General features: G+C 33.6%; 1 protein-coding gene across 3 annotated transcripts in view; it reads left to right on the top strand.

Moving 5' to 3' along the window:
• ATXR2 (histone-lysine N-methyltransferase ATXR2) overlaps positions 1-13,699 on the top strand; it is a 250,198-nt gene that overhangs the window by 27,916 nt on the left and 208,583 nt on the right. For 2 of the 3 annotated variants that reach the window (XM_089825371.1, XM_089825370.1), the window contains exon 2: positions 6,185-6,260. In XM_089825371.1, the coding sequence (XP_089681497.1) occupies positions 6,185-6,260 (76 nt within the window). Of the gene's footprint in view, positions 1-6,184; positions 6,261-10,025; positions 10,134-13,699 lie in introns of those variants that run through there. The other variant, XM_089825372.1, reaches the window with a different exon arrangement.

Genomic DNA, 13,699 nt, shown 5'->3' with positions numbered 1-13,699 from the left:
TAGGCAATGGAAGTTGGGATCACATGTGATTTGGAACAAATGGGATGTCAAATTCTTGATGAACATGGTAACTTGGTTGCAGTTGAAGGGATAACTTCAGAATATACAATCAAGATCAATGCTGATTTAGATATTGAAGATTTTGATTCTCATACAATGAACAAGTTTGCTTTGTATAAATCTTTAAGAAAGCACTTGCAAGATTTTCTAGCAACAACTTCCAAGATTGTGAAATCAGCATATGCCGATGTAGTAAGAACAGAAGACATATCAAAGACAATAGAGATTTTTGATCTTCCTACAGTGCGTGATGTCATCATCAAATTAAAGGCACTAAAAAAAGATTGTTATTTTGTTTTTATGTTTTTAGAACAAAGAGGATGTATTGCATGAAATTATGTAATTATGTGTAATACGAATTGCATGTGTAGTGATATGTAATCCAATAATTTCTCTTTCAGTTAGACTAGGTTAAAGTTGGTTGAGTTACTCCCACTTTTTCCTCCATCTTTTTCTCAACTCCTTTGCTTATATAAATGAGTGTTTTCTTATTGTAAAATCTATCTTTTATTGTATGCAAGAGAGCTTTGGAGAAATTGTGCAAGCATAACTTTGATTGTGTAGTGCCATTTTGAAAGAAAAGTGAATACAGAGAATTAATTGAGATTGAACTTTAATTGAGTGAAATTGTTACTTGTGCAAGTTAGAAGCTTTGACTATGATTTGCATTTGTTATCTTTGGTTCATATGTTTTTGCATTCTTGATAATTGAGTATAAAAAAGAATTAGGAAGCAATTGGAGCCGAAGCTTTGACTGGGAGCAGTTATAGAGATATATAAACTAGAAGCGTTGTCTATAGTTTATATCTCATTCTTGATTCACAAAATAGTTAGGATATCTTTATTTCTGGAAGTCTTTGTGCCCCAATAGTGAAGCTCATTCTTATAGAATAGATAAGACCGGACTTAGAGCCAAATTAGTACACTTTCAGCTAACCTTTGAGTTAGTGTTGGTTTATCGGTATCACCGTTTACAACTTTATATAGAATTGTAGTTTGAGGTTTCATCTTACCCATTACTCGCTCCACAGGTAAGTGGATTCTTTCTTGAAAGCTAAGAGGAAAGGCTATTGGTAACACCTTTTTATAAAATCTCTCAACTTCTTGCTTACCTTGAGTTGATCCAAGGAATGGTGAGAAGGGGGAACCTTCCCTTTAAGGTAGGAGAGACTCTGTCTCACACGCCGTGGCTGGTTTCTCTATTTTGCTACTAGATTTTACCCAAAACTGTCAGTTGCAAAATATCCATCCAACAAACTATATGTCAATTGGAAAGACCATGCCATCTTGGTTATTTTTCCAGTCAATGAGAATGTTGAGATGCAACAGGTTTCTTAGACACCAAACTCAACTGTTCCCCTCAAGGTTTTTACAGATCCAAGCCCTTTAGCCTTTATTGGACTTATCCGCAAGGTGGGGTCGCTGAACTCTACCCTGTCTTGGGAACAAGCAATTGGCTGGATTTACACATGCCTCTCCCTGAACGCATCTCTTCTTTTCCTTTCAGACTTAGAAATAACAACTAGTCATGAGTGTGTATGTTTAAATAATTTATTATTATGCATAATCAAAATAAACTATACTGTACATACCAGTCACAGAGATGTATGAAGCTCTGTCTTATAATCCAAGTATCTTCCTCACTTGTCCAATGATGTTTGACTGTGTAAGAGATCTTACTATATTTAACATACAGTTTTGCAGACAATGTATGTAATTGATTTCTTTTCTTTTAATTCTGCATATATTTTGGGTGCAAAACCTACTGTCAGCATTTGGCTGTGACTCAATGCATACACTGGTTTTGTCGTCACTGCCCTGATTACTCTCATGGTATTGCTGCTTTCTTTCTTTCCTTTTCTTCTCTATTGTTTTTATCATCAACTATCTTATTGGCTTGTAATCAAATTAATTAGATTGCTGCTTTCTTTCTTTCCTTTTCTTCTCTATTGTTTTTATCATCAACTATCTTATTGGCTTGTAATCAAATTAATTAGATTGCTGCTTCTTGTACTGTAATGATCAGGTTGGTTTATGCCTTAACTTACTCAGTGGGTCATTAAGTCATACCCTTTCATGCGTTAATTGAAATATTCACATTGAACAAACTGTGTGTTATATTCAAACATAGAATCACATTTCTTCTCCATTGAACTTTGATAATATAGGCCATTCGCTTGTAAGTTCCCGTGTTTGAAACATGTTTGATTATTGCCACCAAGTATTTGTTTTTTCTTTTTAATTTCTTTATTAGTCAATCAAAATTCTTCTTGAATATTATTGGTGTTTATAAACATAAGTTTATGAACTCGTCGATTGGGGCACTAAATCATGGAGGGAGTCGATTTAGATGACTTCTGTTAATGTGTCGCTGTCTTGCACATACATGTGTGTCCATGTAATCATTACTGCTGCCAACATGGGAATTTTTTTGATTCCCTTAGAATTCTTGCTTCCATTAGAACATTATCCTTCAGAATATCATATCTATTTAGTAAATGTATTAATTTCCTAAATAATATTTTATCTTCATTCTTGCATTGCATCAACACCAAATATAATTAAATAATCTATAATCTCTTTTCATTTCCTTGTGTGAAATGACCACCTTATCCTTGAGATTAAATAACATTGAACAAGGATCGATATCATAGTTTCTTAATGGTGTTGTTTGGAAGTTGACCAAGGAAAGTATGCTACTGTGGACTTCATGCTGTTGTTCAACATTATTCTTTGGGACTGCTGCACAAGGATGTTTATAGAATCCTTTTCTAATCAATCTTCATCAAATGCTCTCCATGTTTCATAGATGTTCGCCATTGTCCCTTTAGTGATAATTACTAATACTTGAATATGTTAATTCCTACTTTGTATGGTCCTGCTACCTTGTATATCCATCCCCATCCTTGATTCGAAAAACCAACTATTAATATTATTTATGCCGTGCATTCAGTCAGTGCGATCAGTGTGTAATATGCATCTTTTATTATAATACTGTTTTTGTCTCGACTGATGATTGCCAGTTCTGGCAACTGTATTCCTCCCTTGAAACTAGATCTAATGTACTCAACTCCTTCTGACACTGTGTTCAATTCCTTGTTGCATACTTTCTGCATATGTGATATATTCTCCAGTGTATTCTTATATAGTTTGTCTTCCTTCAATACCTAATACCCTGTTATGTTCCTTGACTTCCACTGACAACTCTAGCATCAATGAGTAATCTGCACAGGGGAATCAATATCACATGCATCTGGCGCAAGCTTTATTGTCATCTCCCCATATTTCTATTGGTTCCGACAATGTCTATTAACCACAATATATGATGACAGATTCACTTCCAGGTTCAGCTAATCCCAATTGCTGGCAGATATCTTACAGAACTAACCCTATCTATTTTGCTTGCATATACCCATATTGATGTCTCCGTATTTGTCAAGTGCAAATGTGAGTGTATATTCCTGCTATTACAAAATCACAATGACCCAGACGTTTCAATAACAATATGCCAAACTTATATAAAAGGAAATATTTTCTTCTGAACTATGATCGTCAGTGATAACATATTTCATATTTGAATGATTGTGGTATGACTGCATAGTTTTGTTGAATTCCAAAGTCTCCTAAGTGCAGATCAGACTTAATATCTATGTTGGCTTGTATATAGTATTCCTACTCTGCGGACGATTAGGATGCTGGGCATTTTATAATTCTAAGAGGCAATACTTTGTATGATCATAATAGATGAATTCCACGTATCTTCCTTTTAGGTCTGATTTCTTTTTCCCTGGAAGAATCATGCTTTGATACCATTTGTAATGGTCCTATAGGATCTTACATAATTTTAAGTTTTCTATTAAACTTTTGCGAACCAATTCCATATATCCAATTTTTTATTCTCTGTCTTTTTCAGTATCTTTAATATTTTTTTGTATGCTTTGCTATGAGAAAAGGCATGTCTTTTCATATATATATATATTGATAGGCAATGGGCCAAAACCTAGACTAGTTATTATTTTTGAGATTAATTATTATTATATGTTAAATTCATGTAGAGTTGAACCCAAGCCCTCTTAGATAAGAGACAAGTTACCGTCGTGTTGTAGGTTCTTGCCTTGATTATATTATTCATTAATATTAATATTATTATGTTATCATTATTACTTGCCAGTAGGCTAAGTACTATTGTGACACTTTTTGGAGTATTAAATGAACTCTCCTCTGCAAGTTAAAATTCATTATATTTAATATTTTTCTATAAGTTTTATGTTTCTTTAAAACTCCATGCCAATTTTTTAACTCTAAAATTTGTATATATTATTTTTTCAGATTTTGATTGGATGAATGATTTGGACTCTTATATGCATATTTGTGAATTCGTAAAAAATGAATTATTTATAAAATATTTAAATTAGTTCCTCTTATCCCTAATTTTTAGCATATTTCTTTGTGCATATTATAGGGCTATATTGTCTCTCTATTATCTATTTATTGAAAAATACATAAAAATTCTATTTTTACACTTTAGATATTTTGCACGTAGATAATTTGATCTATTTGCACAAAGATTTTAACAATAGTTTTGAAGATCGATATTGGTAACAAATAAAACTAAACATTATAATAATATAATTAATATTTTATCTTTTTTATGTTTCTAGAACCATTATAAATATGTTAAGAATATATTAGAATTAAATTAGTTAACTGAAAATTTATATTAACAATACATATCAACGAAGCAATATAATATGGATAAGTATATACATCATATTCTAATAAATCAATTGATTTAAAGATTCCTATACCCAATGATTTGAATATTTATCTCTTAAGTATGTAAAATCACAAAAATATGTGCAAAATAAATATTTAGTCCATTAAATTATATTGCAAGGACTCTCTATTAAACATTATAAAGGTATTATCATTTTTATTCACCTTATGCATATGACTTTTTGTATTATATTAAGCTTTATAGTAACATGTACCTTTCCATATCAACAACATTATATATATATATATATATATATATATAAAATTCAAATTATAGGTAGCTATATAACTTAAGGCAAGTACTTAGCCACTATGTGACTCTTGTTTATTTATGTTTTTTCTGATCGGTAAAAGGCTGGAGTCCTATAGACTATATTATTAAAATAAAATTTACAAAGCCTTTGTTCAAGTAGACACTGGTAGGAAAGAATAGATAAGAAAACCTCCAATTTAGCCCAGAACATGAGTCCTATACATAATTACAAAATTAAAAGGGGCATACCCCAGTTTTCAAAACTTAATAAGGGTCTTTACCTTCTTTGCATCTTTTTATCAAATAATCTTTTAGTTGTTCTAAACTTTGTTTAGGTGTCCTGAAGATTCATATCAGATGTGAGTCATATCTCCGAAATTTCTATTCGCAGACATTCCTTAGAAAGACTTTCTTTCCTTCACCTGTATTTTGTGTTTATACACATGTTCATCATTTTATATTTAATTCCTTCTGTTCTTTTTGCATTTGGAACATTACTTTGCTCGTTTTGAAATCCCTTTTTGTATACCTGCAGTGGCATGACACTTGTTTATTATTAATAATAATATTAACATTATTATATATAATGCACTTCAACTTATTAATATAATCATTATATAATATTATATTTTATCCTTTTATATTATAATATTTAATTCCCATACATTATCATTAATGTAACATATTATGCAATTTTACATTATGATAATAAATTATAATTCTGTTATTTATTTATTATTCAGTTATATTTTAATTATGTAGATCTTATTTTGACAGGGATATTACATAGAAAACTCCTCTAAAGCTTTTGTTTTAGTGCTTTTGGTACTCTCTAATTAGAGACATTTGTTAATACTCATAATGAACAATCTTCACAAAAAATGTGAAAAAGCAAGTATAGACATTGAATTTTGTAGAGATGCAAAACGCTTCTGCTGTTATGTGTACCTTATTTCTTTAAACACATCTTATAAGGTGGACTTCAACTTCTGTTTCAAAAAAGTCATTATTTTGTGAACGAGTTGTCTTAGTTGTGTTCATTGAGATTGCAATAGGGTTTTATATTATTTATCAATGCATTTGTTTATTATACAGAAATACTATGACAAGCTTGCTCTAGCAGGGCATGGCCATGGCTTGAAGGTTAAACAAACCAAGGAAATGGGAAAAGGTAACCACTTAATTCTTAGCATTATTGGTTGGGCCATTTTTGCACTCTTTGTTTCACTTACATCTCAGTTACCACATAAGTAGTATTTGAAACTAGTTAATAGATATTAAAGTTTGCAACTTTATGATATTCTGTAACTTTCAACTATCTTTTGTGAACTCTCAGCCAATGTAATGTAAGAAGGATACAACAAAGGAGCAGCTATAATACATGGATGAACAAAATAGTATTAATACATACATACTCAAATAGAGTCAAGCACAGATAATAGTTCATGGTGATTTAATTGCGAAATTATATACAAGAACGTCGAAGTGCTAAGTCTAGTTGCAGCGACTTCTACAGCAACCATTTAAAAATGTTCTCAGCATATGAAGTAAACAAAGAAAATGATGGGTCTAGAACAAAGAAAATGATGGGTCTAGCAGTAATAGCAACATATCAATCCAAGTATTAAGAAATGATGTTACAAAATAGTGACCTGGCAGCACTCATATTAAACAGAGACAAACGTGGATTTCCAGTAAGAGATGGTAGCATCGATTAACTACAACAACAAAGAACGGAGAAAAGATAAAACAGTGAAGTCTTAAGTGAAGTGCTAGAGCAGTAATAAACATTCCATAATATAATACAAAAGAGTTTATCATCAGTGAATTATATGCATTAAGAACAGACAGAAGTATTTGAATGATAAATCATACAGCAGTAGCAATTACATATAGATGGTCCCAGCGATAAATAGACAACAATATAAAGCAACTTTGATGGACACATGGATATTAAGGGAAAGACTCAATAGGAAAATAAAACGATGCTAGAAGTGACTCTATGTTTGAGCCTTGACGTCAACGAAGGAAGTGACTGTTCATTAAAAGAACAAACAATTAATCTATATACCATATTATTGAAAGTTTGTATACGAAGACATCTCACCAGGTTTGAAAGGACAAAATATCAGAGTTGTTGAAAGAAACTATTGCAGCCTTAGAGTCAAGAAGTGATCAAGATAAATCGCCATAATTATCGTCTCTGAACACCAAAGTCATCTTATAGATTGGAGGCTGTGATCATATTTGTTAATATAAAAAGCCCGTAAAATTGGGCAGGTTCGAGAACAGCAAATATTATGACCATAGATTGCAATGAAATGATATAGTTTGAAATAAGAAGTGATCACCTATGTCAAGGAAATCTGTAGATACAAAACAGATTTCCAAGTCAGCATACAGCCATGATAGAAGTATATTGCCGTCCAATTTATACAGCGAGGATAAGACGATGAAAAGAAGGATCTTCAGCGTAATAAATTTTCAAGACAGTGAAAAGATTAGTGATGTTATAAGAAGCAACAAGAATTAATATGAATAGCGATAATAATAAGACTATGCACAGCCAGTACCAAAAGCAAAATATATTGCCGTCAGAAGCATGCACAGCAGCATACATATGATAGTAATTAGAAAGTAACGTACAAGTCAGCCGTGGTTGAAGAGATGATTTCGAACCCCATAGAAGGGAAATAATTTGACAAAATAAGTGAATATATGGGTCAGCCTTCTAAGAGAAACCATCGGGGGTATATACCTCTTCACAACCATTTTGTGCAGGGTTGACATGGGTTATACAAATATCAGTGGAGGCATAGATCTAAGATGTTGTGATGAACATATGAATTCCTCCATCAATCTGCGGGTACAAGCATTGAAGTCAATTCTAGTTAAAGTATATGTGAACAGAGCAAGTTCATAAAGAATATAGTGTGCTCACTGAAAGCAAAGTCATGGAATAACAAATGGGATGTCAAAATTGTGTATCATTCTGACACAAATCAGTGGCGTCAAAAGACAAAACTAGAGATTCTTCAAAGCAGAAGATATACAGAGATTCAATCATGCAGATGTATGGCATTTGTCTTGTGCGAGCACATATATCTCCGCATACATAACAGAAGAAAATTTGGGGAACTAAAATTGAATCGCATACTTTGACAGAGAGGAACGATGTTCTCAGTAAGTAACAAAAAAAAAAGAGCTCGTATGAGCTTTAGTCCCTGCCTTATGTTCTAGTGGCAAATAGGATTGGAAAGAGAAGAATTTGTTTGCATAATTTTTTTTTATGATTCTTATAATAAGTTGCCAGAAAAAATGAAGAACTCTTGTTTTTAAGATTAGACAAAGCCTTTCAGGCCCAAACCATTTTCATGGCACATGATCCTGTTGGGTGTTTCCCCCAAAATTCTTCGGAAATTCACTCAAATTTGGCATACCTTCAGGATGGAAATTTTGTTTTCTCTGTGGAAAGATAGGAATGCTGTTCTGTTCACTCACAGTTTTTTGGATTTTAACATTGCTATGTACACTAAGGCATGCATTTTGTAACAATGTGATTATGCAGATCCACGTGCAAGCTAATAAAGTTGCCCTAGAAGTTGCTCACTTACAGGAATTGTTAAATCATTGGGGCAATGCTCCTTGCACCATTGCCAGAGTTCCTCCGGATGCCTCGGTTGATGCCTCTACGCCTCGTGGCCGCTATTCTCGTCGCCAGTCCTTAGGCCGCCACTCGCACACGCCACTCTCCCAAGCTTCCCGCCACCGCGCTCCCAGTGGTGGTGATGGCGGATGGAGGCGCCGCTCTGCTTCCCCACCCTGCGGTGGTTCTGGCTGGACCCCGGCTCCTCCCCCTGGGCCTCGGCGGGTGTGTTCTGGGAAATTTCCTCGCTTGGCTTTGGCGATTTCTCCTCTGCAACCAGTGGTTAAGGATGCGAAGGCTGCCCCTGATGCTGTTGCTGATGACAGCTGGACTGTTCCTAGTCCGCTCCACAATCCCACCGATACGTGGGGATTTCTTGATAAAGATGATCCTCCTCCCTCGGCTGGCACTGCCTTGGTAGCCTGAGGTTGTTTATTCTATTTTTTTTGATGAATAGTTGCTGTTTCTGGCTGAGGTCGTGTTTTTAAGTCCAACATCGGCCGTATGAACACTCTTTCACGGGGTGATCTTGTATCCCTCGACCCCTTTTTTGTGAATTGTATTCTTAGTATATTTTATTAATAGAAAAGGACTATTCATCAAAAAAAAGATTAGACAATGCAACTGTTCATACCAAAGTGGGTCTTTGGTCTATTGTATGACCTATAACATATATGAACTTGGTGGTGATAAGTTCTATATAGACTGAGGAGAAGAGGATATATCAAGAAAAGAGGAAGCAAATTTAAACGACACATTTATGCAATTCTATTGCAAGCAAAATAAAAATGAACATCATTAAAATCATTGATATAAGAAATAAAATATATATTTTTCTATTAGTTAAAAAAAAAAATAGTATTGTTAATATACATTAAAATTAGAATTTAGATATAATAATTTAATAAATAAATACAATTTATATTTATTCATAAGTTTTGTTGATTTAATCAATTTCTAGACATATATTGTAATAAATAAATTTTACCACTTTAACTTGATTATGTTTGTTTTATTTGAATTTATTAATCTAATTAATTTATCAATAATATAATACTTATTATTAAATTTATAATTAATTACAAATATATTTATATAATTATAATAAATAAATTACAAACAACTTTGTTTAAAAAATATATATCTATAGTTTGATTGTTCAAATGACGCATGAAACCACAAAATATTTATTGTTTTTTAAAACTTTCTTCTTCATTCATTGAATCAGGCTACCTATATTTTGAGTAGAAAATTGGGGAATAATATGTATATTCGGCAGGTAGTTTTTTTTCTTTCACAAGACAGTGACTGTGATGCCGTAATTCCACAATGGAGCTGAGAGATTAGATTCGTAGTAGTCTGCAGCAGCTTGGCTTTGTGTGTCGATCGAACGTGAAGGTAACAAGAAGGATTGAATGGCCCCTGCTTGACACCCAGCGGAATCACTTCTTCATATGAAAATCGTTTGATGCCTTTCCCTTCGAATGGAAAGTTCTGGAGATCTCTGAATTTCTGTTATTTTTTAAATTGGAAAAATAGTTAAACCCCAGGAAAATTAGTTCTATCCAATCAGAAAAAAGAAATTAATCCATAAAAATAGATTTTAAAAATAAAACTTTTAAAACTTTAGAAACTTAGAATGTTTTTAGACATAAATTAATTGAGATGTGCCACCGGGAACATTAGTATAAATCGTATAAATAAAGTATAAATAAAGAATAAGTCGTTTTAAAAAGGATGTAAGGAGATTGAGAAGTGTGAGTGGAAGATAAAGGAATATGATGTATATTTTTGTTAGAAGATAAAGAAAGCGAGAAGAATATAAAAGAAATATCAGCTGGAAATTAATAAGGAGGTGAATAAAAATATACATATTCAAACCAGCAGTGTCAAGGTGGAAAAGAAGTTTGTGCACACTGGGTTGGTGCTCACAAAGACAAAAGTGGGGGTGGTGCTTCCAGTGGGTCGAAGCCTGCGAAGTGTGGGAGTTGGAGCTACCAGTGAGTTGGTGCTCATAAATCTAGTAGGTTGGAGCCCAAAAATCCATGTAAATCACCGTGTCACTGTGTTCATGTGCATAATTGTTTATTTCAACATTTGAAGTTATTGTTTGGATAAATCTTTTAAATTGTAAAAGTTGTTATTACACTGATTCAACCCCCTCTCAATATAATCCTGTGCTCTTCAATAATATCATAAGAATCTACAATTTGACAAATTACAAATATTCCAAGTATTGAAGGGAAATTGGGCATCCTAGAAAAGCAATGTGAAATCAGTATGTGCATCCAGTACCTATTGTTTCTTCACAAGCATATGACAATATGCTTATACAAACACATACTACTATGCCATAAAGTAGAATCAAGCACAATTATTTTGCACGATCAAAACCTTAGAGGAAAGAGCTTGCAATTTTAGATCTTTGCCAAACCAAGAAATTTTAGTTCATGCATTAAGATACCAAATTTTAGAATCATAAGACAGTAAGTACAAGACGAGAGGAGAACTCATAATTTATGTGGGGAAAACAAAAAGCCCCACACTCCAAAACTAGAGAGCAATTGAATTATTCAACAACAAAATATAGTCACAACACAGTCTAGGCTATAAGCCTTGACATGGAGACTTACATCTTTGTCCATCCTAGAAAAAATCTGGTAGCATAACCCCAGTGGAATAAAGTTCTCTCATCTTCAGCTCCTCTAGCAACACTTGTATTTATAGAGCTTACAATGCAAAAGAAAGTGGTTTCTCAATACTAATGCTCTCATTCAGAATATCTATAACATTAATTAGAAACTTCCTTTTTGGCATAACTCTTGCATAAATATTAATTCATATTTTCTAAGTCTCCAAGTTTATCTAGGTGGAAGATTTGACCCACTGAAATTCTTTCCAAAGGACCACTAAAACCAATTGAATTAAATCCACCCGAGTCTCCTAAGAATGAGGCACCTTAATCTCAACAATCTCCCACTTGACGAAGACCTTACAGGATTTACTAGAAACACTAAGATTTACATTGCTAAGAGTAACTTGATGAAACATACATCATCATTGCCATCCATGAAAGCACATATCTCAAACCATTCTCTTGTGCTCGATCAAGATACCTGCAACAACATCAAAGATGTCCACCATCTCACACAACAATCCCTATCATCCTCCACCATGCCACCTATGGAAGAATGGAAACAAGCCAAGGTGAATATGCACCAGTCCAAAGGACACAAGCATAAGACCCTGGTGACATCAAAGGCTAGAGGACACTGCCACCCCTCCACTGTGCTCATGAGCTATAATGAAGCATCAACAACATCAACTTCAAATCCTACTATGAATTAATCCTCCAGAAACAAGATAGAACACCAGCCAAAACAATAATAAAATTGACCTTTTCCAACCAGTTGATGAATCCATGTGACTGAATGTAAAAACCCCAGCCGGCTCCCACACACTACTTGATATTTCTTAATTTCAAATGATATATCAGTTGTTGCGAATGACCACTCACAACTAAATATGTCTTCTACTTGCATTTTACTTGCAAATTATTTAATCAATTAAAAACATCACATTCATGCCACATTTACACTTTGCTTTAATCTTTCAGTCAACCCAAAGATGTATAATCAAAGCCAACAAGACATTCTGGAAAATTGCAGAATTCTTCAAATTATTGCTTAAGCTCAAATTGTAAATCACAATTATAAAGAAAAGAAAACCTGTGAAAATTATATTGCCTGGCAATCCCTAGGGCATGTGGGATTCCATCTCTTTGAGCGTAACTTGCCCCAAGTCGCTAGGAAATTCCTCTAGCATGAAACACCTGTTCACAACAGCAATCTACCAATGTCTGTAAATGTGCAGCCACTACCTTCAGAATTCGTCCTCACAGGTGACACCAATAGCAATATCACTTAGGACTGTCAAAACCCAATTAATGAAGAGTGTGATCAGTCCAGACTTCAGAAAATTGTCCCAGGTCTGCAACATTTTAAATGCCTGATTGCAGCTACACAGATGCCCAGAATCCCAATGAAATTGGGCCTGAATTGCAGGTGTATGGCAACGCCCAAGCAGAAAATATGGCACTGAATTGCAGATCTGAATTGTTAGATAAACAAAGAATAATGGCGTTCCTGTGCAGATATTTCCAATCGCTCAACTCAGCAACAAATTACATTATATTGCCTTACACCCAGATTGCAATGCTAAACCAGAATTGGGTGGGGTTGCCAATATTAAATGCCAAGATGAATAAATCGATTCAATTCTGCAATAAATGGAGAGTCCTCTAATCACAGCGAACGCAGTAAGGACTGTAGCAATTCTCACCAAATAAACTCCAAGATAAACGTCCAAAATCAAATACAACCAAATCACAACAATGCCTGCCAAGCAACAGTGGAAAACAGTAATAGAAGACAGCACATCAATATCAGAAATTTAGATACCAAGTACACTATACCTCAGCAATGGAAATGGAGTGATCACAACCTTCAAACCCTTATACTTCGGCAAGGGCACAGGAACCAACCTTAGGAAATGTCACAAAGATGACAACAAAATAATCAATCAATTAATCAGATGTCTCCATGAAATGAGCTCATACTTATAATCCCTTATTGGCCAAAAGTTTCCAAAAAGAACTCAACTTCAGAAACTTTCCAACACAACTCTCTTTTAATAATATCTCTTAATAACATTATTTTAATAAAATATTATAATAATAATGTGACTTTAATAATTAATTAATAAATATGAACTCATGCAATTAATAATCACATCCACTGCAGGCGACAACCAACTGCTAGAGCCATCTATTGCACTGTAAATTGCCAAAAATAGACTTACTAAAAATACTAAGACCGCAACTGAGAACCCCTAAGCACCTTGTTAGCTCACGAGGGTTGCTATAATGAATTGACTCAATCATCTGCAGAATCTCGCCAAAAATG

This window comes from Cupressus sempervirens, chromosome 4, assembly GCF_028749045.1.
Source record: "Cupressus sempervirens isolate cs-2001-9-10 chromosome 4, ASM2874904v1, whole genome shotgun sequence".
NCBI lineage: Eukaryota > Viridiplantae > Streptophyta > Pinopsida > Cupressales > Cupressaceae > Cupressus > Cupressus sempervirens.
This window is presented reverse-complemented; position numbering and strand designations above follow the sequence as displayed.